The sequence below is a fragment of the Lepidochelys kempii genome, chromosome 3 (assembly GCF_965140265.1).
Source record: "Lepidochelys kempii isolate rLepKem1 chromosome 3, rLepKem1.hap2, whole genome shotgun sequence".
Classification (NCBI taxonomy): Eukaryota; Metazoa; Chordata; order Testudines; family Cheloniidae; genus Lepidochelys; species Lepidochelys kempii.
The window spans coordinates 175276156-175302932 of record NC_133258.1 but is presented as its reverse complement, the minus strand read 5'-3'; the positions used below and the strand labels follow the sequence as shown (position 1 = coordinate 175302932).

Below are 26777 nucleotides of genomic sequence, written 5' to 3'. Positions count from 1 at the left end.
TATAAAATTGCTGATGTATTGCCCACATGCTGTTAGTGTAAGAACAGGACCATCTTGGTATTATGAGTGCACTAGGAACAATACAGGCTAACATTTCTATGGCACTTGCATGCGTGCAGGCCCTAGCATGAGGGTAGCTAAAAATATAATCAGGGATGGACTTAACTGAATAATTCCTGTCAAGCTCAGAAATGTTCTATGGAAAAATGCAACAAATGCTTTTGAACAGCACCATCAATCCTGGTGGAAGTTAGTACATTTTTCCTACAGCCACAAAATGGAAACCGTTACTGCCTATGGCTTGACTATAACTGAAGGAAATATGGGTTTCTCCATTGGTATCTATGGGTCTAAACCTCAATTATTCAGTTCCTAAGGAGCTCAGTAAGTGAGTATACGAGCAAAATGGCTTGTATAGTAGTGTAAATTTACAATCATGCATGGAAGAGACAGGAATAGGTTATGCTTGTAATTCAGGGGTAATTGAAGATTCTCATATTTTGTTTAACTCATAATGAGGGAAAGTGCCACTATCAGTGTGATAAATGAAGGGTGGAGGTAGCTCCCTTTTATGGATACCCAGCCAGCCAATTGGCTATAAAATTCCTCTTAGTAGCTGTTCTCTACTTGCCTTACCTGTAAAGGGTTAAAAAGTCCAGGTAAAAGGAAGGGAGTGGGCACCTGACCAAAAGAGTCAATGGGAAGGCTAGAACGTTTTAAAATTGGGGGAGAAAAGCTTTCCCTTTTGTTGGTGCTGTTGTTTTCTGGGAAAGAGGAGAACAGGGAGCAGTTGTGCTGTGAGACGCTGAAGGCCAGATATGAAAATCGGATCATATCTAGAGCTACTTATTTAGCAACCCAGATATGTAAGTAGATTAGGAATGCTTAGAAAGACGCGGTTAGGTTTATTTCTGTTTGTTTCTTATTGTCTTGTGGACTCCTCTGCTTTTTGTTCCTCCAAATGCTTTTTGTTTTGCTTCTAACATTTAAGCTGGACCTCAAGAAGGTTATTCTTCATGTTTAATTTTTGTAAGTGGGTTTTTTTTAAATCTAGCAAAAGCCTAAGTTCCAGATGTATTTTCTTTCTTTTTGTTTTTAATAAAGTTTATCTTTTTTTTTAGAACAGAATTGGATTTTTGGTGGCCTAAGAAGTTCATGCATATGTTGTTTAATTAGCTGGGGCAACAGCTAATTTCCTTTGTTCCCTTCCTGTGGGATACCCTCAAGCCCTTTCACCTCCCTCTCTGGGGAAGAGCTGAGAAAGAAATTACCAAGTGCGCCTTTCTGGGTGCTAGGGGGTTTTGCATTTGGGTGGTGGCAGCATCTACACATCCAAGGTCAGAGAGAAGCTGTAACCTTGGGAGTTTAATACAAACCTGGAATGGCCAGTATTAATTTTTAGAATCCTTGCGGGCCCCTACCGTCTGCACACAAAGTGTCGGAGTGGGGAATCAGCCTTGACAACCAGTTTAAATCAAAGATGTAAATCAATATGCCTTAGTGTTAGTAAATGTAAAGTGTATATGTCTACACAGTTCATATAAAAGTTTTGTTGTTAATTATTACACCATACCTCATAATCCATATGTCAATTTATGTTTGTGTTCAGTGTTTTATGTGGCTGTGATGTTAATTTTACACAGAATCATGGAAGATTAGGGTTGGAAGAGACCTCAGAAGGTCATCTAGTCCAACCCCCTGCTCAAAGTAGGACCAACACCAACTAAATCATCCCAGACAGGGCTTTGGCAAGCCGGGCCTCAAAAACCTCTAAGGATGGAGATTCCACCACCTCCCTAGGTAACCCATTCCAGGGCTTCATCACCCTCCTAGTGAAAGTGTTTCCTAATATCAAACCTAAACCACCCCCACTGCAACTTGAGACGATTGCTTCTTGTTCTATCATCTGCCACCACTGAAAACAGCCCAGCACCAGGTAGTTGAAGACTGCTATCAAATCCCCCCTCACCCTTCTCCTCTGCTGAAGAAATAAGCCCAGTTCCCTTAGCCTCTCCTCATAAGTCATGTGTCCCATCCCCCTAATCATTTTTGTTGCCCTCTGCTGGACTCTCTCTCCAATTTGTCCACTCCTTTCTGAAGTGGGGGTTCCAGAATTGAATGCAATTCTCCACATGTGGCCTCACCAGTGCCGAATAGAGGGGAATAGCCACTTCCCTCAATCTGCTGGTAATGCTTCTACTAATGCAGCCCAATATACCGCTAGCCTTCTTAGTAACAAGGGCTCATATCCAGCTTCTTGTCCACTGTAATCCCCAGGTCCTTTTCTGCAGAACTGCCGCTTAGCCAGTTGGTCGCCATCCTGTAGCAGTGCATGGGATTCTTCCATCCTAAGTGCAGGACTCTGCACTTGTCCTTGTTGAACCTCATCAGATTTCTTTTGGCCCAATCCTCCAATTTGTCTAGGTCACTCTGGATCCTGTCCCTACCCTCCAGCGTATCTAGCTCTCCCCCCAGCTTAGTGGCATGAGATAAGTGTACAAACTATTGAAACCCATTATTTGTTATACAAACATATTGAACCAGTTCATTTGAGTGTAAATATATCTGCTCTTAAAACAAATGGTGCATCACCCACATTCAGAACAGCATCTAAAACAGTTACAAAGGGAAGGAAAGGAGGTAGTGGGGACGGTCCACCATTCCTCCCAACTGATGCAAAGAATCTTAAACAAGAACCCAGGAGGAAACTCTCTCTTCCCATTGGTGGGAAAAATCTGTTTAGTAGCAACACAAACTATAGCATTGCATGGGAAATGTTGTTACATCTCGTAATTGTAATAATTCAAGCTGTAATTAATATATATTTAGAATCTTTAACTTTCTGGGTTAAAAGAAAAGTAAGAGAGACTAGTTACACTAACTATAGGTTAATTTGATTTTTTTAAGGCAGTGTAACTATGACCTGGGTTAAGTTTACATATGTGGCAAAGGTTAAGTGTGACAGTAAAGAACACCGAAGTGATTCCTACCATCAAGGAGGGGAATTGTTGGGGCTTTTAGCCATTTTTTGGGTTTGTTTATTTTTTGATTGTTGATTTATCTTTCACTCTTTATCTTAGTCTACCTGCTTGTTACCAAGGTTGGTGCCCTTTTTAGGTGTCTGTTTTTCTGATTGGTTAAAGTTTAAGCCTAATCTACCTTGCCATAGTAAAAGCAGGAAGGGGTCATCTGACTCCCAGTTATTCTGCCTAGTGACAGAGTCTATTTAAGGGCTACACACTCTGTCAAGGGCTGTCCACTCAGGAGGCAGCCCTTGTTCGGTTCAGCCTGTGTCTGTGCTTGGTTATGTGATGGAGGAAGAGGAACATCATCAAAACACGTGTTCTTACCTGTTTGTCTGTTGTTGAGGAAGATCTCCTGTTCCATCTCAAGTTCCTGATTCCAGTAGCTGTCCTCAAGGTCTTGACCTGAGTTACTTGTGAAGCAAGACAGATGAGAGCATTGTGAGCCCTCTACACCTGAGCTGTCACTCCTAGAGAGTGAATAACATTGACATTTTATTTGTGTTGTGTCCATATTGGTTAGGTGTTGGGTCTGGGCTTCAAGCCAGCTCTATTTATAAAACCACCAAGCTGTTTTATGCTTTATTGCCCTTTTCTCTATATTTTGTTATGTACCCTTTTAATAAACCCTCCTGCCTGTTTTCAGTGTTTAAAATGACTAAGTTTCATTTGACCTGTGACTAATAGGTGATAGACCCTACAGGGGAATCTATCCTTTTAGGGAGGTGGGGTCCTTAAATCAATTCCACCAGTCTCTTCTGGTAACACAAGGATGGATGTGTGCAAGGACTATACACACAATGGGTTGTGCACTGTAGTACAAAGGTATTGTATATTACATAAACTATTGTCCCTTAAATAACCCTTTGCCCTGTATTTTTTTATAATGTTACCCTTTAGGCTGTTATGCTCTGGCTCTTGTCTAGAACTTGGCCCATACATGAAGTTTTCTAGGCAACAGGAGATAAAATCACAGCATGGAGTGGACATTTTAAATACTGTGTTAATACAGTGGAAAATATATACCAAAAAGAAAAAAAATCAGTGTGAAGGCAATGTGGATCATCTACACAGTGTGTCTTGGACCGCTTCAGCACCTTGTTTTCAACCAAAATCTATATTCTCATTACAGAAGTAATATACATGTAGTGAGAGAGATCACCTACTCTGAGGAGCTTGCAGCCTAAATAGAAAAGGCAGCCTAAGGGTGGTAGAAAGGAAGTAGTATCCCCATTTTACAGATGTGGAACTGATGTACATAGAGATGAAGTGACTATTTTTTACCTAAAACAAAACATCTCCATTTCCAATTAAAAATATTGTTTTTTTATGATTGGCTTAAAGCACAGATACACACACATATGCTTAACTTGTAGTGCCACTCTGAGTGACTTGTCCAAAGTGACACAGGAAGTCTGTAGCTGGGAATTGAACCCAGCTCTACAGACCCATACCTTACCCCCAGGTCAATTACATATATTGTGTAGATATTTTTCCAAAAAGTCTTCAAAGTCCTAGAGAGATCTCCAGTCCAAAGGCTCTCGAATGCTCAAATTTCAAGCACCTCATTGCTTTCTTTCATGTTGCATTTAAGTGTGTGATAAACTTTTTATCAAAACCTACAGAACCACCACCTTCTCCTCCTCCAAATGCCAAAATATTCTCTTCACGGTTGTATGAACATTCTTAAAAGCTCGTTTCATATCAGGAACACAGCTGAGTCAGCTTAATTGCTGGTGTTGCTGCATTGCCTGTAGTGGTCTTATGCACCAGAGGTGAATTTTGACTCTGTGAATTCAAGTAGGTAAATGACCTAAATAGTTGAGTCAGATCTGGCAATATTTTAAAGGTTGGACTTTTTTTAACTGTTCACTTTGGGGAAAATACCATTTTATAGCCCTTCTAACAACCCCAAAGAAACACTATTAACCTAGATAAAAAGTGAATGTGTATTACTGAGATTACACCACAGCTAAACCAATGCAAGCCTTTAAAAAAACAAAATTAAATGCTAAGGGATAGAAAAAAAATCCAGGGTATCTATAAATGGGACTCATTTTACAAATGATTTATGAAGTAATTCTGCTGCTCAGGAGCCCTAAGGAAGGACTTGGAATGAATTGAACTGAATGAGCTGGAAATGCGATTTCCCTATATTTTAGCAAAGGCAAAAGTTCGTACATGAATTCCTCCCCTTGTACTCTTTCCCAGCAGCAAGCTTAGCTACTTGGGCTAGGCCATGGAGCCTGGATTTGCCTTTAAGTGCAGAGCTTGGACCAGGTTGTTTATTCAGTCATTACTTAGGGGTTGCATTAAGACCAATCTCTGAACAGTAAGGACCAAATTATGTCACCCTCAGTCAGTGTTGGTCCCAGGATGTTAGACAAAATGGATGAGGTAAAATCTTTTACCAGCAGAAGTTGGTCCAAAAAAACAGATAAGCTTTCAAGCTCACACAGAGCTCTTCTTCAGGTCCTCTTTCTTGGGAAAGAGTGGCACACCCCAGAAAGGAACAAGTCAACCCACTCACTGAGCAAACACCAAGAGTAAATGACCACATAGTTCTGCCAAGGAAGTGAGAATAAATGGACAAAGACACATTCAAAAGTGATTTAGTACATGTCACTTTATAAGTATAGGTGAAAGTGCCAGAATTCTGCTGAATATGTTAATGGGAGAACATGAAATTGAACAATGATATTCAGCTGCAATATTCAAAAGAGGGAGTAAGTTAAACTTGCACAAGTTAGATCATTGCTAGGTAAAAATGCTAGGTGTAGCAAGGGTGGGATAACAAAGATGAGGAGCTGTGAAAGTGTGGATACATCCGCATCTGTATCAGCTGTAGTGAATGTGCTGTTGCTTTAGGAACATTATTTCTTATTTTTGTAAGCCAAGAAAATTTTCTTGAAAATGAAACAGAGCACAATGGCAAAGCAAAACAAGTAGCGATTTATAACAAAATAGAAAATTGGCTCCTTTCCTGTGTAAACAACATGCTTAAAGATGAAGCAGTATAGAAACAAGGGTTACTGGTTCTGGGGCTGGAGTAGGTTGTGGAGTCCTTGGTCAAACTGTGGAAACAGGAAGAGAGATGCATGATCAGGTTCTGACTTTACAGTTTTTCATCTGTCATATTTTGCAATCACTGTGAGCTTATGCTTGATGGCCTCATGCTTGTGTCCAGTGTTGGCAACTCTCACTGTTTTAGTCTCATGATATTTGGGGGGTGGGCGGGGTGGTCTTTTTTCTTAAAGCCCCAGCTCCCGGTGTTGTGTGATCATGATCAGGTGAGAATCTCTGCCTCATTTTAAAAAAAAAAAATTCTAGCCCACATGGTGGCAAAGTATAGCTGGAAAACATGAATCCTGAAGATTAGAAAAACAGATATGCTGGGGGGCGGGGGTAATGATCAGATTTTTAAGCCGATCATGATTTGTAAGGGACTTGACTTGTAATTTTGAAACTCTTGGAATTGTCGGTTTTGTACTCACCCATTGTTTTTGTCCTTTGTCTCCAGAGATGCACATATTTAATCTCCATTGTCTTCAGTGGCAGTTGTGTTTGGTTTCTCCTGGAATAATCGGATCTCAAATTAAACTAGAAATTGACAATGTGTCTTTGGTTATTTCTACACTATGAGCTAGGGATGTGATCACCCTGCTCACATACATGTCGTCATGCTTGATCTCAGTGAGCTAGCACGAGTATTAAGAGCAGCAGAGCCGTGATAGCGCGGGTCGCAGCTGTAGAGGCATGGCTAAGCCAGGCCGAGTAGTAATACTCACTATTTTCAGGTGGGTTTGTTCTCAGCGCCGCTGTGACATGCCTCCGCTGCTGTTTGTGCTACGGCAGCTCCAGTAAGTACAAATAGCATGCTAGCTCAATGATTGCACATGTGGTCATGCTAGCTCTCCCGAGCAGGGACATCACACCTCTAGCTCATTGTGTCGACAAAGCCTTTTATGGATAGATGCCAGATTGATGCCCCTGGGTTGGGGACGTGTGTGAAGTGAGCATACTTAATTCACCTGATGAATGGTGGGCAGGAGGCAGAGTTTGTGAACCTTCCAGCCTTACAGCTAAAGGCACTGCATGTATACCACAGCTGTTGTACTGTTGTCTACACTGATACACACCATGTGGCTTGGGCTGGCCTCAGCGGCAGGCAATCAGGGCAGTCAAGCAGGGCACCAACTTCCAGGGGGTCCCAAATCAGAATCTGGGGAGGCACAATTTTGCCAATCCACCGTTTTTGTTAGTTTGGGTTTTTTTCGCTTGGCTGCTTGGCTTGGGGGTGGAGGGAGTATGGCAGGAGTGCTGGAGAAAACATTTTCTGCCAGGGCAAAACATCTAGGGCTGGCCCTGGATGTGACAAAAAAACAGAGAGAGAGTCTATAATCAGACATAGTTTCTAAAGCCATGTGTGCACCTGCCTGAACTGGGACCTCTCCTCCCACTCGTGGTTCCCAGAGTAGTGTTGTTTGGTAGTGGGGTAGGATCTCCCATGGGCTGTCCCAGTTCAGCTGCAGAACCTCCCTGCAGACCAACAAATCAGTATTTGATGTGTGTGTAAAATGGAATTTTTCACATTTGCCCACCTCCCAGTTAGTGTCACAAATGTTTGTGACTGTGCATAGAAGGTATATACTGTGCCCTATGACCTAACAGGGAGATTCTCATTGTGGCACCTTAGACTGTTGAGGATCCAGCCCAAGAATTTCCATGGCCATTCATGACCCCAGCAAGTGCTTGCTAATCCAGTTGTTAGTAAGCCAGGTTTTGCTTACCCACGTTGTGCATCCACCAATACTAGACCCCTGTTCACCTTTGTATAGGCATGATGGCCACAAGAAGATTATTTCAGAGTGATATAGCATCCTCCTCCTTGCAGATCCTCCCATTCCTGCCTCCCACCCCCATTGTCTTTGCTGTTTTGGGGTATAAAGTAACTTGATATATGTGCAAGGTGCAGCTCCACTCCTGAATGGTACTGGTATCCTCTCAGGCAATACATACAAGATGAAGACAGAGCCTCCCTCATCTCAGGAGGCTGCCTGTGGTACCAAGACTGTCTCAGTTTAGTTCATCTATATGTGGCTTTTCGCTTTTCTCTGAGTCTTCAATTTGTAGCTTTCCTCAGTATCCTCAATAGTTCCCAGTCCCCAGAGCTCCACCACAGAGCCTGGACCTGCTGATATTAACCTGGTGTCTTTTTTAGGGGCCATTTTCATTTTCTCCTATACCCCAACTCTCTTCCTTTACTCAGTCCAGGCCTCCCCCTTACTTTCTCACTCCGTACCCATCTCCCACACTGATCATCATGAACACTTCCATGACTTCCCTCTTGGTATGCCAAATCTGTTACAAGTCCTTCCTTAAAACCGCCTTCTTCCATATACCTGTCAACTTTAACTCATCAGACTAAGAAGCATTGCTATACTTCCATTGTATTTTGCTGTGCTTTCAGCACATTTTGGATCAAATTCAGCCCTAGCATAAGTGGGTGAAACTCCATTCACTAGGATGGAGCTGTGCCAGGGCCAGGTTGGTCCTTTAAATCCAAAATGAATAATCAGATCTCTATCTAGATTGTAATATCCTTGGGAAAGTAACTGTTTTCATCTACATAGAGCCAAATACATCTGGATATGAAAACCTGGTAAAAAAAGAGAAAGTGTGTTCCATAAAAAACATTCTACAGAAATGAAAAATGTAATTTGTTTTAAATCACAAAAGCCATTATTTTTTTAAAAAAATTGAAAACTGAATTTTTTTGGTTTAGGTAAAATATTTTCCTTTTTTATTGGAACGTAGAATATTTCAAACAAGACCATTTTTGTTGTAGTTTTCTCAGAAAATATTTGACCGGCTCTAGTATTCAACAAGCAAGAAATAACAATTTCAACAACTAAGGAGGGGGTAACTAGGCTAAAATTTGGAATTGTGTGATCATAGTGTAAGGAGTTCTATATTGTGGTGATTATTACACACATGCTCTTTACAGTTGTCACTCCATCCCTAGTCCCAGAATGGGTAGGGAAATAAGAGCAGGTATCCAAACAATCATCATTGCCAGGCCTATGAAGACACAGCCCTGTATATAGGTCTGCTTGATAGAAGCATGTGTGGTTCTTGAATGATGCCTCTCTCTTCAGGACCATCGCCTATCTTCCCCTTTACCCAAGAGACAGTCTTTAAGAAGCTGAAGCTTCTTGTCCTCCCTTTCCCAACATATGAGATGGGCTCCCTGCGTGGGGATATGGCAAACGCTAATTTTAACAATAGACGCATTTGGAAAGACTGATATCTCGCGTATTCCAGACAATGTGAGCTTTTGCAAGGTTGCTCTTACATTCTTACATGTTTTGCTATTAAGGTTGCCCTTACATTATCTATAAAGACATATAACTGGAGTTACAATATCCTTGAGCCAGGGCATAACAACTATCCCGAACATCAGGCTCTGTCATTGACCAACATCAAGGGAAATCTCCTTCCCATCTGCTGACTTTCACTTCTCTGAAAAGGACATGACTACATATCCCAACAGTGGGGTGATGTGTCCTTTTCCTCAATGTCTGAGGGCAGTTGGAAAGTGGTCCCTTAGGGTCCAGCTGCAAGAAGAACTACCCCTGTGACAATCCTCCCAAAGTCTGCAAGGGAAAGGACACCCCCAACTTTCAGACAACTCTCCATAAGTCAGCCCCTCAATACTGCCATTTTTAACGTTCTTCTCTGAGCCCTCTCCAGTTTGCCACTATCTTTGCTATTTTATTAATTTGTTTAGATTTATTGTCAAATCCACATTTGCACAAAAATTACTCTGGGTGTTTGCACAAAAATTAAAACACAAGTCTATATAACAATAAAATACTTGAAATATACAAAAAAACCTGCACCTACCACTTAGACATTCAATCACGTAACTACTATTAGCAATCAGAAACAGCACAGCGCAAATACTAACAAACCCCTCCCATGTTTTTCAACCATCCTTCAAAAGACCCCCTTTCTCAAGTGGGTGAAATCCTGGCCTCTATGGAAGTCAATGGCAAATCTCCATTAACTTCAACAAATGGCAATATTTATTTACAAATTATTACACAGGTTTCATTTTTTTTAACAGTATTTAGATGGAAAATACAAACTCACCCTAGTTCCCCTGACGCAGTGGTTCCCAAACTTTAACAGCCTGCAAACCCCTTTCACTAAATTGTGAAATCTCATGAACCCCCTCCTAAAAATGAATATTTCCAGGGATTTAAATTTAAATTTCCTCCACTCTCTGTGGGGCTCCTGCTGTTGGACCCCGTTGACCGTCCCGGTCAACTGAGCTCCACTGAGCTCTGGCTGCAGGTCCCGCTGACTGCCGAGGCTCGGGCTGCCAGACCCAACTACCTGGCCCCGCTCTCTCTGGGGCTTGGGCTGCCAGCCCCATGCAGAGCGCTGGGGTTCGGGCGGCCAGCTCCCCCACTGACGGGGGCAGGACTGGGGCTGCCAGCCCCAACTGCCCAGCTCCGCCCTCCCTGGGGCTCGGGCTGCTGGCCCCACGTGGAGTGCTGGGGTTTGGGCTGCCGGCCCCACAACTGATGGGGGCAGGGCTCAGGCTGCCAGGCCCAACTGCCCTGCTCCGCTCTCCCTGGGGCTCTGGCTGCCAGCCCTGCAACTGAATCCCACCTGCTGCCTCCAAGGCCCGGGTCCTCTGGCCGCCATTAGTGACATTTTTCTGGCGACCCCCCTGTAACATGCTGCGAACCCCAAGAGGTTCGCGAACCCCAGTTTGGGAACCACTGCACTGAGGTAATTTACAATTTATCATCCGGCAGCTAAAGAAAAGTGAAGATTAAATGTAACATTTACCTAGAAGACTTAGGCACAAGGCCAGAGAGAGAAATGAAGCTACACAGCACTGGATTCACAAGCCTCCCACTCACTCCCGGAGAAAACTCAAACACCAGCTGCACAATTCAAACCCTAAACCAGACAACGATGTCATGAGATTCCACATTCCTGTCTGCACATTCTCCCAGCTACTCTGATAGCCAATATTCTCTGTTGCTAAAGGCCCTGCCCTGGCTTGTCTGCTTATCTCTCAGCCTTGTCATGTTGTATGGACAGAAAGCTTTAGAGCAGGACAGAACATTTTGATGAGGGACAATTCTATTGTTCTGTGAAATGTTGATAGTAAATGCACAAGTCAATCATGCCACCTGTGTGCAGGAGGCAGAGTGCCGGAACGCCATTAATCTGAACAATAAAGGGGTATAAGCGATGGTCACAAAAACACCACCCTATACCGGAAACCTACTGACCGCTATTCCTACCTACATGCCTCCAGCTTTCATCCAGACCACACCACACGATCCATTGTCTACAGCCAAGCTCTACGATACAACCGCATTTGCTCCAACCCCTCAGACAGAGACAAACACCTACAAGATCTCTATCAAGCACTCTTACAACTACAATACCCACTGGCTGAAGTGAAGAAACAGATTGACAGAGCCAGAAGAGTACCCAGAAGTCGACTACTACAGGACAGGCCCAACAAAGAAAATAACAGAACGCCACTAGCTATCACCTTCAGCCCCCAACTATAACCTCTCCAACGCATCATCAAGGATCTACAACCTATCCTGAAGGACGACCCAACACTCTCACAGATCTTGGGAGACAGGCCAGTCCTTGCCTTCAGACAGCTCCCCAACCTGAAGCAAATACTCACCAGCAACCACACACCACACAACAGAACCACTAACCCAGGAACCTATCCTTGCAACAAAGCCCGTTGCCAACTGTGCCCACATATCTATTCAGGGGACACCATCATAGGGCCTAATCACATCAGCCACACTATCAGAGGCTCGTTCACCTGCACATCTACCGATGTGATATATGCCATCATGTGCCAGCAATGTCCCTCTGCCATGTACATTGGTCAAACTGGACAGTCTCTACGTAAAAGAATAAATGGACACAAATCAGACGTCAAGAATTGTAACATTCAAAAACCAGTCGGAGAACATTTCACTCTCTCTGGTCACTCAATTACAGACCTAAAAGTGGCAATACTTCAACAAAAAAACTTCAAAAACAGACTCCAACGAGAGACTGCTGAATTGGAATTAATTTGCAAACTGGATACCATTAACTTAGGCTTGAATAGAGACTGGAAGTGGATGGGTCATTACACAAAGTAAAACTATTTCCCCATGTTTATCCCCACTCCTCCACCCCCCACTGTTCCTCAGACGTTCTTGTCAACTGCTGGAAATGGCCCACCTTGATTATCACTACAAAAGGTTTCCCCCCCCCCCCCCCGCCCCATTCTCCTGCTGGTAATAGCTCACTTACCTGATCACTCTGGTTACAGTGCGTATGGTAACACCCATTGTTTCATGTTCTCTATGTATATAAATAGCCTCACTGTATTTTCCACTGAATGCATCTGATGAAGTGAACTGTAGCTCACGCAAGCTTATGCTCAAATAAATTTGTTGGTCTCTAAGGTGCCATAAGTCCTCCTTTTCTTTTTAATAAAGCGGAAGTATTCCATGCACAATGCCTCAGGAGCTCCCAAGCATACCTGGTGACCATGCTCACTGCTACATGCTCTCAGAGGGTACAGCATACACTCCCTGAGAAATACTGGGAGATAGATAAAATAGGGTTGCCAAGAAACAACAGGATATTACTCATGTCTAAACAGAGTGAGAGAGCTGGACTGTGCTAAGCACACGTGTGGGTGCGTAAAGCAGCAGCTGGGACATTAAGCAACATAGTCAGCATGTGGGAAAGAGCCTTCCTTTGGCAACCCCTGCACTTGAGTGGGCTGTAATTGTGCTCTACTCAGCACGGGGGCCACTTCCTGCTTGCACTTCCTGTGTCAAAAGCCATCCCAAAGAGGAAAGGAGGCTGCAGAGCTGTTACCCTGCCTCCAATCTGTAGCCTGCTGGCAGAGTTGGATGACCACATAAGGAATCCACACATGGTACCCCTTCCCAAGGGGCAGGGCTGTGGACATACTCCTGCTGGGTGGCGCAGCTGTGCATTTCTCCGGACGGGGGGGGGTCATACCTAAAAGTCAAAACGGGGCCCTAATTTTCCTCCTGCTCTGGCTCAGCATCCGTGATTACCCCTTATTCCAGATAACTTACACCAAAACACACCTCTTGGAACCCTTAGCATATGCTCACACTCCTTCGTTACCAACGTCCTCTCTAAATTTGGCCTTCAACATGGCCCCAGTGCAAGATACACAAGACTGCCTAGAGAAAACATGTTAAACTCTAAACTGTGTTTCAGCATCTATTAAAAGACAGTCTTTGTAATCAAACGTGAAACCACAAAACCCCCAAACAGCAGTGTAAGCAGTTCTCCTGAATATTATACGCCATGGCTTGCACTTGCTGCTGTGGAGAAAAACTATAGCAAAGAAAAGGAGAACTTGTGGCACCTTAGAGACTAACCAATTTATTTGAGCATAAGCTTTCATGAGCTACAGCTCACTTCATTGAATGCATAAAGTGGAAAGTACAGTGAGGAGATTTTATATACACACAGACCATGAAAAAATATACATTGTAAGGAGAGTGATCACTTAAGATGAGCTCTTACCAGCAGGAGAGTGGGGTGGGGGGAGAGAAAACCTTGTGAAGTGATAATCAAGGTGGGCCGTTTCTAGCACATTTCCAGGAGTTAACAAGAACGTCTGAGGAACAGGGGGGGGGGAGGGGCGGAGGAATAAACAAGGGGAAATAGTTTCACTTAGTATAATGACTCAACCACTCCCAGTCTCTATTCAAGCCTAAGTTAAACCTCTCCAACGCATTATCAAGGATCTACAACCTATCCTGAAGGACAACCCATCACTCTCACAAATCTTGGGAGACAGACCAACAGACAGACAGCCCCCCAACCTGAAGCAAATACTCACCAGCAACCACACACCACACAACAGAACCACTAACCCAGGAACCTATCCTTGCAACAAAGCCCGTTACCAACTGTGCCCACATATCTATTCAGGGGACACCATCATAGGGCCTAATCACATCAGCCACACTATCAGAGGCTCGTTCACCTGGACATCTACCGATGTGATATATGCCATCATGTGCCAGCAATGCCCCTCTACCATGTACATTGGTCAAACTGGACAGTCTCTACGTAAAAGAATAAATGGACACAAATCAGATGTCAAGAATTATAACATTCATAAACCAGTCGGAGAACACTTCAATCTCTCTGGTCATAGAATCATAGAATATCAGGGTTGGAAGGGACCTCAGAAGGTCATCTAGTCCAACCCCCTGCTCAAAGCAGGACCAATCCCCAATTAAATCATCCCAGCCAGGGCTTTGTCAAGCCTGACCTTAAAAACTTCTAAGGAAGGAGATTCTACCACCTCCCTGGATAACTCATTCCAGTGTTTCACCACCCTCCTAGTGAAAAAGTTTTTCCTAATATCCAACCTAAACCTCCCCCACTGCAACTTGAGACCATTACTCCTTTTCCTGTCATCTTCTACCACTGAGAATAGTCTAGAACCATCCTCTTTGGAGCCACCTCTCAAGTAGTTGAAAGCAGCTATCAAATCCCCCCTCATTCTTCTCTTCTGTAGACTAAACAATCCCAGTTCCCTCAGCCTCTCCTCATAAGTCATGTGTTCCAGACCCCTAATCATTTTTGTTGCCCTTCGCTGGACTCTCTCCAATTTATCCACATCCTTCTTGTAGTATGGGGCCCAAAACTGGACACAGTACTCCAGATGAGGCCTCACCAATGTCGAATAGAGGGGAACGATCACGTCCCTCGATCTGCTGGCTATGCCCCTACTTATACATCCCAAAATGCCATTGGCCTTCTTGACAACAAGGGCACACTGTTGACTCATATCCAGCTTCTCGTCCACTGTCACCCCTGGGTCCTTTTCCGCAGAACTGCTGCCTAGCCATTCGGTCCTGGTCACTCGATTTCTGATCTCAAAGTGAGTATCCTTCAACAAAAAACTTCGAAAACAGACTCCAACGAGAGACTGCTGAATTGGAATTAATCTGCAAACTGGATACAATTAACTTAGGCTTGAATAGAGACTGGGAGCGGTTGAATCATTATACTAAGTGAAACTATTTCCCCTTGTTTATTCCCCCCCCCGACCCCCCCACTGTTCCTCAGATGTTCTTGTTAACTCCTGGAAATGTGCTGGAAATGGCCCACCTTGAGTATCACTTCAAAAGGTTTTCTCTCCCCCCACCCCACTCTCCTGCTGGTAATAGCTCATCTTAAGTGATCACTCTCCTTACAATGTATATTTTTTCATGGTCTGTGAATATATAAAATCTCCTCACTGTACTTTCCACTTTATGCATCCGATGAAGTGAGCTTTACCTCACGAAAGCTTATGCTCAAATAAATTGGTTAGTCTCTAAGGTGCCACAAGTACTCCTTTTCTTTTTGCGAATACAGACTAACACGGCTGCTACTCTGAAACCTGTCATATAGCAAAGAAGGAAGTAAAAGAAAGCATCATCTTGGAAACTGTGTCAGTAACTTCAGAGCAATGACAGCATCACAGAGTGTAGCTGCCTGCTAACTGCTAACCTCAGTTCTGCAGGCCAGCTGACAGCAGGCGAGGAGAAAAGCAAAGCAAAAGAGATGACTAGATGAAGGAAATAGCAGCCTCCACTTTTGGGGGTGGAAGGAAGTGGCTTTAACTTCCTCTCTGGTTTGAATTTGGAAGCCAATATAAAAAAAATAAACGAAGGACAAGGCCCTGTGAGGTGCTGACCACCATCCAGGTCCCTCTAAAACCATTTGGAGTTGAGGCTGCTCAGCACCTTACTTGCTCTGGCCACAAAAGTTTGAGGGAGGGAGGTTGCAGTTTGGCAAGTAGCAGATGAGAGGTTTATTACATGTGTATCACTGTAATGCCTGCTGAGCAAACAGCATCCCATGCCTCCTATCTACCGATGCAATCATTCAGCAAAAACATACATATAATATTAAATGGATTTCTCCCTAAAGCACCGCAGCACTTGGTCCCTGAGCAGGGATGTCAAGTCCTTTTATGGCTCTTCCATAAGATTTACAGGAAGATCCTTTCAGGAGGACATCTTGAGAATTGGAGTAAATGTAAGGCACTGCTATTTCTCCAGTAGCCATCAGGGATGCAAGAAACTTAACTGGAAAAAGCCCAATGGGTGCCACACATCTCTGTTCCACCATTGCAGTGGTGCTGGAACTAGGGGTGCTACTGCACCCCCTGGCTTGAAGTAGTAATAACAAACACCTAATACATGGTTTTCATGGTTTTCATCATGAGCACCCCCGCTGTAAAAATTGCTCCAGGGCTCCTGCACTACTGACTCAGAAGGCACACGCTACTCCCATAAACCTTCTGGGGCTCCCTGTTTCTCCACTTGCACAGCTTCGGAGTATACAAATACCTAGTGCTGGTGCACCTGCCAAAGTAATAAGATCTTTAGAAAAAGCACTTAAAAACAGTGTTGAAAATTCTCATTCAAAGCTAAAAATGGAATTCTATCCACTCATGTATCAGGGTGGGTGTAGCAGCCTGGGATTTGAAAATCCAGACATAAACTGACACTACCCTGGATAATTGATATGTCGGGGATGGTCTCAATAATTTAATGTCTTTCTCATCTACGATCCTGCTCTCCACACATCACGTACCAATGAGACACACTCACATTGCTGTGGTATAAATGACTACACAAGGTACTGGGCTATGAAGAATCAAGCCCACTGTTTATTTACATGACACATACGTGACAAATACCATGATGATAGGTGCCTTATAAATGCTAATAATAATACATAGGCCAAATTTGGAGGCTCATACTCCTTTTGCCCATGCCCCAGTACACACAGAACACAAACCGTGTTTTATCTGAAGTACTTCTAAGCCCCCCATCACTATAGTAGCTGAGCACCTCCCACTCTGTTAAGGTATTTATGTTCACAGCATGCCTGTGAAGTACCATCATCCCTATTTTATAGATGGGAAACAAAGGCATCGAGACACTAAGTGACTTGTGCAAGGTTACACAGGAAAGTCTGTAGCAGAGCAGAGATTGAACCTGGGTTTCCCAAGACCCAGGCTGATGCCCTAACCAATGGACCTTTTCTTGCTCTCCAAACCTAAAGATTTATATCAGTGATAATCGTGAGGATGTGGGAGGACAGGTATTGTGACAGTTCAGACACTTAGCAACAGCAAGCACGTAATATGTTGTGGCAACAAGGTGATTATGATGTCAGCAGGGTGTGGCATGTCATGACATCACTGTGGCAGTTTGGAAAAGTAGCTTGGTTTGGGTTTTAATGGTGTGGGTCTGTCGGAGCAGCTGGGGTTGAATTTTCTGCATGGGGGACTTGTGAAACAGACTGCTGTGTATGTCTCTAATGTTTAGTCTAGTCTCCTCCACCACTTTTGTGCCTGAATCAACTATGGTAATTCTTCAGTTTTCCTTACCTTCTTCATCAGCTTTAGGCAATCATGTAGCTCAGGAGCATTAGCGAATGTGTTTTGTTTCCTGTCTAAATCTTCTCTTATAAAGATGACTTTTGTGACTCATGCCTCCTTTATAAAATCTCTAACTAAATACTGTGTAGCTTGGGATAAGAGACAGGTTGCACTTTTATTTCAGAAAAGTCAGTTGAAAGGATGCTTTTGACCCTGACTAGCGGCAGATTGCATCTTGCGAGCACTGGTCTGTGTTTGGGGCCGTGGGGGGCTGCTTTGTTCTGTGGGGTCTCCACAATGGATTGTACCTCCAGAAAAGAGAATTTATCCTTCCCAGAGCTCCAGGGAGTGTATTGTGCTATGCCATATGATGATGCAGCATACCTCCTTCCGGGCCCCAGCCAAATCTATTGGTTGGTGTAGAAAAGGATGGTGTCATATTTCCACCTCATCCCTGTATACTGTTTGGGACCAGATTTTTAAAGGTATTTGGGTGCTTAAAGATGCAGATAGGTCCCTAGTGGGATTTTCAGAATTGTCTAGGTGCCTAATTCTCAGTGGTTTCAATGGGAGTTAGGCACCATGTGTCTTCTGAAAATCCCACTAGGCATCTATCTGCATTTGCAGGTGCTTAAATATCTTTCAAAATCTGTCCCTTGGCTTCTTAGGGGTTACGTGCTTAAAAGTACATCTATGCTTTTCCCCAATCTGTGCCAGGACACCCCCAGAGATACCATGACATCATCAGATGTCTCCCATGTTGAGACAGAGTCTCTGCATGTTAAAGACCAGGAGACACAAGCCGATTTGGAGCGGCTCAGCAACCTGGAGGGGTCGGAGTATTCAGACCAAGCTGGTATAGCATTAAAGGAGATGCAGACAGGGTTTGAATTTACTGTGCAGATAGCTGAGTATAAAGATAACAAGAAGCAGCAGCAGCATGAGAAGATGGTAAGTGGAAGTGAAAATTCAGCCAGAGGTAAGATCATGGTGTATAATGGGAGATGTCATCCAGCCAGGGAGCTCAGCCCCTGAAGGAGAGTGGGAGCATGGGAGATCTGAGGCACCTCTCTCATGAGGCAGCAGCTTGGATGGACATAGATTAATATTGAACTGACATTTTGATTTGGTTCAATGAATCAGGATGTTCTGATTTGGCTCAATCTGACCTCAACAAAATAGTTCATTTAGATTTTCCTATAGAAAAATTTTGATTTTGCAGAAATTGTATTTTCTGTTGGAAAAAAAAATTCAACAGAAAATTCCCAACCAACTCTATAAAATACCTTTTCAAAGGAAACTGGTGGATATTATAGGATATTATAGTCAATATGTGAATATTTAATTGCCCAAAGTTTTAGGTACATGAGACCAAATCTGTCCCATCAAAGCCTGATTAGGTCTCTTATATCAGCTTAAATATGAATTGATACCTACTCCCAATTTGTACCAGGATGCTTCCAGAGGTACCCCAACATCATCATACTTCCCAGATGATATGACAGAGGGCTTGGATGGTAAGAGGCAAGCAGTCCATTTGGAGAACAGGGCAAAGAGAGAAGCTGATGCTTTGCAGCCAGAAGGATTCAACAGCATGGGTGAGATCAGCAATTTGGAGGAGTTGGAACAGCCATGCAGCAGGCGCATCACAGCCACTGATCTCGAGCTGGAGAAGATGAGGTGGGATTCTGCACTGACCAGGCTGAAACACAAACAGGAAGACAATGAAAAGCAACGGCAGCATGAGAAGACTATGGAGCAGCTACGTCAACAGGCAACACCCAGATCAGTAAGTGGGGATGGGAAAAAAACGCTGGGAATGACAGAGAGGGAAACTATTTCCACACTTCCATAAAGCCTCATTCCTTTGAGTATTCAAGAACATTTTCATCCTGCTTTTACATTAGACCTGAGAATGTGATCCCTGCAGCTCACACTGTTGCTCACAGAGAAGTCAAGATATTGATTCCCCTAAGAACCGTCCCCTAAGACTGTGATAAAATTAAAAAGAGCTGTTAAAGTAATTTTAACTTGCAAATTAAGTTTATTGGGTAAAGTTCAATGGGCTTAAGAAAAACATAGAAGGAATGTTTTCAAAATGATGAATTCACCAGAGTAATGGATCTTACTGATGGTTCTACTGATTAACTCGTGGCCAGCTTTAGGGACAGCTGACTGGGGTGCCAGTTTCTGGAGGGCACCAAATCAACATGAGGGGCATGTTACATGGCTCAGCCCTTGTTTAAGTGTTTGTGTTACTCAGCCACGAAGGGGGGCACCGAAAATGTTTGCCACCCTGGGCAGCAAAACGTTGAGGGCCTGCCTTGGTTTACCTGCCTCTATAATGGAAGAGGTCAAAGAGGACTTATTGCTAGATGAAGTGAGCTGTAGCTCACGAAAGCTCATGCTCAAATAAATTGGTTAGTCTCTAAGGTGCCACAAGTACTCCTTTTCTTATTGCTAGAGTAGTTTCTGAGAGATTTCCTGAGGCACAGTTAGATGACCAAGCCACAAGTATATCAGAGCAAACAGTTGTGAAGGCAGGTAGAGATCTGTTCACCAAGCCCATAAAAATTTGGACGATGGGCCAGATTTTGCAACCCCTTGCTCACAGAAGTAGCCCTGTTGAAATCACATAGTCAAGGGTTTGTAGGATTTGGTCCATTGTTACCAGATGTCCAGTCTAAAGGAGATAATTTTTTGACAGAGTCAGAAAGGTTTAGAAGATGTGCCTCTTGCAAATCTCAGTTGAGGGGGTTTTCCTGATCACTGTTGCTGTCTCTGAGCTATTTCTCCTCTCACTTTCAATGGTTGGTTACTGGTGTGAGTAAGAGAAGTATCAGGCTGTCTATTCCTATGTCGTCTATGGTAAGATGTATATGTATCTTTAGCGTTTCTTGCAGGCTTTGTGCTGTTAGTTAGCACAAGATAGATAGAAGTGTTTGCATTATTATCTATTATTTGTATGGCAGTAGAGTTTAGGAGCCTCAGTTAGGATGGAGGACCACACTTGGCAAGGTGCTGTACAAACCCAGAGATTTTAAAGTTACCGGTAACACCTTCTGTGTGTATAGTTTGGCAACAAGTACAGCAGGAGGGATGTGATCTCACTTACACTGGTGTTAAGCAACAGTAACACTAATGGAATTACCAGTATAAATGAGATCAGAATCAGGCCCAGTGTATATTGGCCTCTTTCAGGCTCAGTCAAAGAAAGAAACTGCCAATTCCTATATTAACATAAAGCCTAACCATTCCCACATAAGGGCTGTGTAAGTACATATGATTGAGCTTTTGGTTATTGAAAAATGAATTAATATGTGACTATGAGCTCACACAGAGCATGGGCTACATCCAGTACAGACCAAAAGGACTGGGTGTGCTGAGCAACAGGATCTGTACAAAGTAGTGTGCAGAATGCAGTCTTGCAATGTCATGCATCTCTCTTCCTTTTTCCACAGTTTGGCCAAGGACTCTATGACCTACTCCGGCCCCAGAACCAGTATACCTTGTTTCTATACTGCTTCATCTTTATACACCTCATTTACACAGTGAGGGAGCTGGCTTTCTATTTTGTTATAAAACACTACCTGTTTTGCTTTGCCGTTGTGCTCTATTTCATTTTCAAGAAGATTTTCCAGGATTACAAAAATAAGAAAAAATGTTGCTAAAGCAACAGCACATTTGCTACAGCTGAAACAGATGCTGATCTGTCCTGACTTTTTCCCCACTTTTCCTGCTCCCCATCTCCATTATCCCACCCGCGCTTCACCTAGCATTTCTACTATCATTACATACACAATGCTCTAACTTGTGCAAGTTTAACTTATTCCTTTTGAATATTGCAGCTGAATATCGTTGTTCAATTACATGTTCTTCCATTAACATATTCAGCATAATTCTGTCACATTCACCTATACTAATAAAGATACATGTAATAGAAATCGCTTTGGAATGTGTCTTTGTCCATTTATTCTCACCTCCCTGGAGGAAGATAGCGGCTTGGCTATGAACATTGTTTCTGTGCAGCTGTATGGAAGGGGGCCCATGTGGTTATTTACTCTTGGTGTTTTCTCAGTGAGAGGGTTTACTTGTTCCTAGCTGGGATGTGCCACGCCCTTTAGGTCCACACCCTATTTCTTTTGAGAATGGGTGGCTCATTTTCACTAACAAGCACTCACATTTGTTGCAGCCAAGTTCTGGTGACTGCTGAGATCGCTATAGACTCAGGACCCATAAAGGAAGATTTAGGAGCTAGTCCTTGTTTTTCCTGCAAGGTCTGCATATGATATTGTGTACATGATGGGGAAACAACTTAATGAGCATTTTTGGATACCTCAATCCCAACATCTAAAGAGCTGTTCAAGTCAAAGTTTTAGGGGATGATATGGGTGTAATTCAAACATATTCCTGAGTGTGCTTCTGATATGCTTGATCCTGGACAGGATGATATTCAGTGTGTATTCAAATGGCATTCTGTTTCCATACAGAACCCATGCTATGCATGGCAACTAGAGCAAGCCCCTTGAACCATGTCCCTGGACGTAAATCTATCTCAGACCCAGGTCTAGCTATTGGATAAACACTGACCCACCACAGAAAGAGTACAGATCTCCAAAGTCATCCCACAGCCAGATCTACAGCTCTATATTTTCAAAATAGTGGAAGATCACAAATAGGATCCTCTAGCTTGTATGTGTGCAGAGATCTGCAGTAAATTGAATGATCCATGGCATGATCTTCCTGAGAGGAGGCTTGACATGGTAAGTAAGCTGAGGCTGTCTGACACAACCAACATATGTGAGTTCAGGTAACTAATCCAAATAAAATAAGGGCCAACGGTTTTATTGCTAGATTTCCTCTTTTCCAAGGTTAGATGACAGTTGGCTCACTCCATACAAGAGATTTTAGGATACTCACCTGCCATACTTTGTGGTTCCTCTGTAATGCAGCAATTAGCCATAGTTGAATTCAGCCACACTGTATCTGGAATCCTTGGCAGCATGGGGAGGCTGCTGACTAAGATAGCTGTTCTGGTTGACAGGTGCCATCTCTGATGTTGGCCAGGGAGAGCCATATTTACTCCAGTGCAATTCTAGTTTACAACTGTAACTGATATTTTGCAGAAAGTCAAGCAGCTGGGATATCACTTGTGTAAAATCCAATCAGCCTGAGAACCCTTTAGATTACAGATATTTCTATCAGCATCAGTGTGGAGACACCAAATCAAGTCCACTAGAAGACCCCTATATAGGGGTTCCCCTCTGTAGTTCTGTAATGCCACCGTGTTTCCAATGTGAACTTCCTAACAGCTTTCTGCATATCTGTGATAGCTTAGGAGTTGATTGGATGTTTGTACATATTTTTAAAATAGGTTGGACTGACAGAGGAATTTGAATGGCTGTTGATAATCAAACTGTGTTATTAAGCCAGAAGTGAAGAGATTAAAAATTATTAGTGCAAACACAAATGTAAACACTTTATAAGTGTAATTACCTGTCTCCAATAGCCTGGGATGGTGGTGGCTAAAAGTGCCATGGAGCTGAAAGGGGGAAAATGAGGATTTTAGTGGGATGTGTCCCATTGACAGATGAGACATACATTCCATGCAACATGAGAGACGTAGTACTTAGGAGGACAGGTAGCACAAGAGTCAAAGGACCTTGGCAACACAGCTGAGTTACTGTAGCAACAGGGAGATAGTGACTATGGTATCATGACATCAGTGAAATTGTTTCTACAGTTAGTTTGGTTTGGGTTTGAACTTTCTGTGGATGGGAGAGTGGGATCCTTGTGAAATGGAAACTATTGTTTGAGAAACCAACTTCACAAAGTTTTTTTCTTTCTCTGTGCCTAAATCTTGTGTGACAAGAGCGATATTAACTTTCCTCCATAGGCTTTATTCTGTAAGTTATCTGAGGCTTCAGACGACTGTCATAAATGGGCTTTTGGGAGCAGGAATAGACATCCATGGGGGAGAGTTCAGTAAGTGGGAAGATCCGGGGCAGCCAAACAAGGGTCCCCTGGGACCAGATGATATTGAGTGGGAAGAGATGCAGCTAAAGGTCAAGTTAACTAGGCTGACCTACCACAATGAAAAATAAAGAGAGTGGCAGCATAAGAAGATGGAGCTGATGTGTCAGCAGGACCCATTCAGAGAGGTCAGTGGAGCTACGCTGCCTGTTACTCCTTTGTGTCAGAATGTTGCCAGGCAATAGCAACGTGTGGGGAAATCTGGGTGAAGCAGTAATAAGGCCTTCTACTAGAAGAGAAGCTTTCAAGAGAAGAACGTCTGAGGGGTACCAACAAGCACAATGAGCAGTGGGCTGTCCTACCGTCAATCAGACACGAGCAATGCCTAACGGATTCTGTCTGTTCAAACAACAGTTGCGCTAGATCTTTGTTCTGTGTTTGCACACAGCCAAGCACAACGGGGACCTGGTCCATGACTGTCCATGCTCCTAGGCACTACCACAACCAACATTATTAATAATATAGCAGAACACGAATGATTGGAATTTATTATTATTTCACCTGTACACTGCGGTAGCACCTAAAGGCCACCACCAGCTCATGCCCGATTGTGCTAGGCACCAGACAAATATAATGGACAGTCCCTGCCCCACCTGAAGGTGGGTTACAGTGGTGGCGCTATAAAGTGGCACAGGCAAAAAGGACTGGGCCGTGCTGGGCCGAGGAGTCTGTGACTGGGAGCACCAAGAACATAAACATGCAATATCACAAACAGCTTTCCCCTACGGTTTGATGAGGAGCTCCGGGGCTTTTGCCTGTGCGCAACCAGCTTGCATTGTTCCTATATTACTTCATTTTCATATCCATTATGAGGGAACTGAGCTCTTTCATTATGAGGCATCTTTTGTTCTGCATTGCTGCTACCGTAACCTACTTCGTTAAAGCCTTCCTGTATCATTCACATGCTTTGCTTTGTGCACTTTCAATATACTCAGGCTGGGGAAACCAGTCCTCCAAGCATTTGAATGTCTTGTGCACAATAGTCAAACCACTGTCTATGGAAGAAAAGGATTGTTAGATGATATGGGCACACATCACTGTGCTTCTCCAATACTTCATCTCTGTTAGGATGCTGTTCTGAGTGCCTTTGCCTTGCTAAATATACTTACGTAGACTGCTGTGTATGGCAACTAAAATGAGGCACAGTGAGCTTAGCCCAGAGTCACACATACCCCAGATCTGTGCCACACTACGAGCATTTATCAAGTGCAAGGCCAGTTCTCCCAAGAAGATTTCTGAAATATTGTCTCCTAAGGAGACCAACATTCAGACTGGCTTGACTTGAAGCTCCAATGACATTTTCAAACGTTTTGGTGAACCTCGACCAAATTTCAAGTGATCTGGTTTGAAATTTGGATAAGTATAAATTATAAGTGGATAAGTGCAAATTGTAAGTGAAATTTGGATAACCTCCAGCTGTGGTTCCTCACTGCCTCACCAGCCACTCCTTCTGCTCACTGCCTCACCAGCCACTCGCTCGCCAGCCGACTGTCAGTCACCTTCTGCTGCCACCTGCATCTCTACTGCGACCTCTGCACATCATTCTCTTAGCAATTTTCAGGTCTTACAGGCTGGGCAGAAACGCAGTCCCCCCACAACTGATTTCAGCTCTGATTGAGCCTTTAAAATAATAAAGAGGCTCCTAATAAAGCCTATTTAGCCCTTTCTTTGAACAGGGGGGGAATCCACACCTCCTGGCTAGGACACCTGTCCCCCACCCCTCTTACTTTCACAGGGGTCTGGCATTCAAGCCCATGGCTTTCAGCTGAGAATGACCCCCTTATCTGGGACAGGTTAAGCGCAGTTCTGCTCCCCTTTATTCATACAATAATGACAACATTGGTAACAGCATTTCACTACCCCTGCATTCAGTACTAAAGTGATCTGTAACCCAACACCAGCCAAAGTTGATTACTTTGAGCAACACACCACTCTATCTGCTGGATATCTAAGCAGAGCAGGAGCAAACTGTATTTACATGAACACACCTAAAGTCTCTTCCCCTCCCAGCTAGCTGTCAGGGGAGAATTCATTCAGACCCTGCTTACATCTGCAAAGAAAAGCTGGAAAACACGATGTCATTGTGCCCTAAAGCCTCACAAATTGGACAGCCAATAAAAAAAGCACAAAATTAATTATTAAAAAGAAAAAAGCATGATGATTCCCACCATTTTGAGGTCTGTCTCATTATTTCTGAATGCTTGACATTGGCAGTACTGAACTCAACAAAAACGTTTGTCAGACAACACCAACTTTCTCACTGCTTTATTCCCAAATTCCCTCAGAGCCAGGTATGCAGCACCACAGTCAAGAGGCAGTAGAAATCACTGGCCTGCTAGTAAGCGGAGATCTGCAGGAACCTGAGAGAAACAGGGCTGGGTCTGTCTGAGAAGAGGATTTTGTCCTTAACAGCCAGCTAAATAAAGAGGATAAGACATTGGAAACAAAATTAAAAGAACTCTTTTTGTGGGAAGGGCAAATTATTCTAAATAAAAAAAGATATCACAATGGAGATGGTTTTGTGCCAGATTTTGTTTTAATTAGTGAAATGCACCTGGTGTTACCAGCCTGAAGCAAAACCCTAAAGATCTGAACAATCCCCTCACTTTGGAAAACTTGGATCTGTCGGCTGTCCCCTACCTCTACACTGAGCTGAAATTTCAGACTCAACTTCAACTGAAACACCAGAAAAGTTTTGATCTTGATATAAATCCCAATTTTGAGGCTCAGGGGTAAGGATACATGTGCTATTTCTTTATATCTGCAGCAGGAATCCAGGCAGGAGGGGAATAGGGTAGGCTGTTATTATTATTTACTATTTAATTATTACTCTAGGCAGAAGTTCTATGCTGAAGCAGAGCACAAGAAATGACCTAAATTAGGTGCCTACGTACGAATTAAAATTTGTGTGTGACTGCATGTGTGTGTGGGAGGGATCTTACGTTTCCCCAGATTTCTGCTGCAGAAATGAATCCCAGCTGCTTAATCCTTTCAGCCCTCACAATCAATTTCCATAAGGTTTCATTTTCAAGCCACTCTTTGCACAGAAATAGTCTGGAAAGGTTTTTTTTAAAAAAAATATTAATTAAAGCTGAGCTGTTTCATGAAGCTCAAATGCCAGCTCTCTTAACAAGGAGTTTGCCTGAGCTTCGATCCCCCTAAGCTACATTTTGAACTTAAGATGAACTATTGTATATACAAGGTTTTGCAAAGCCCAGCTGAAATGTTCC

At 43.4% G+C, this 26777-nt stretch overlaps 1 protein-coding gene and 1 long non-coding RNA gene across 2 annotated transcripts in view; one reads left to right on the top strand and one right to left on the bottom strand.

The window, feature by feature from the left end:
- The window catches only part of LOC140909564 (uncharacterized), a 48409-nt gene extending 27057 nt beyond the window's left edge, over positions 1–21352 (top strand). Inside the window, exons 3-5 of the mRNA XM_073339134.1 lie at positions 18232–18465; positions 18968–19303; positions 20976–21352. Of these exons, the coding sequence (XP_073195235.1) occupies positions 18250–18465; positions 18968–19303; positions 20976–21185 (762 nt within the window). The 5' untranslated portion in view covers positions 18232–18249 and the 3' untranslated portion in view covers positions 21186–21352. The remainder of the gene's footprint in view (positions 1–18231; positions 18466–18967; positions 19304–20975) is intronic.
- Positions 5644–12661, bottom strand: LOC140909565 (uncharacterized). The gene is made up of 3 exons (XR_012158271.1): positions 12381–12661; positions 6518–6597; positions 5644–6097 (listed from the first exon to the last, which is right to left on the bottom strand). It is a non-coding gene; the product is annotated as an uncharacterized lncRNA (long non-coding RNA).
- Positions 21353–26777: the final 5425 nt, after the last annotated feature.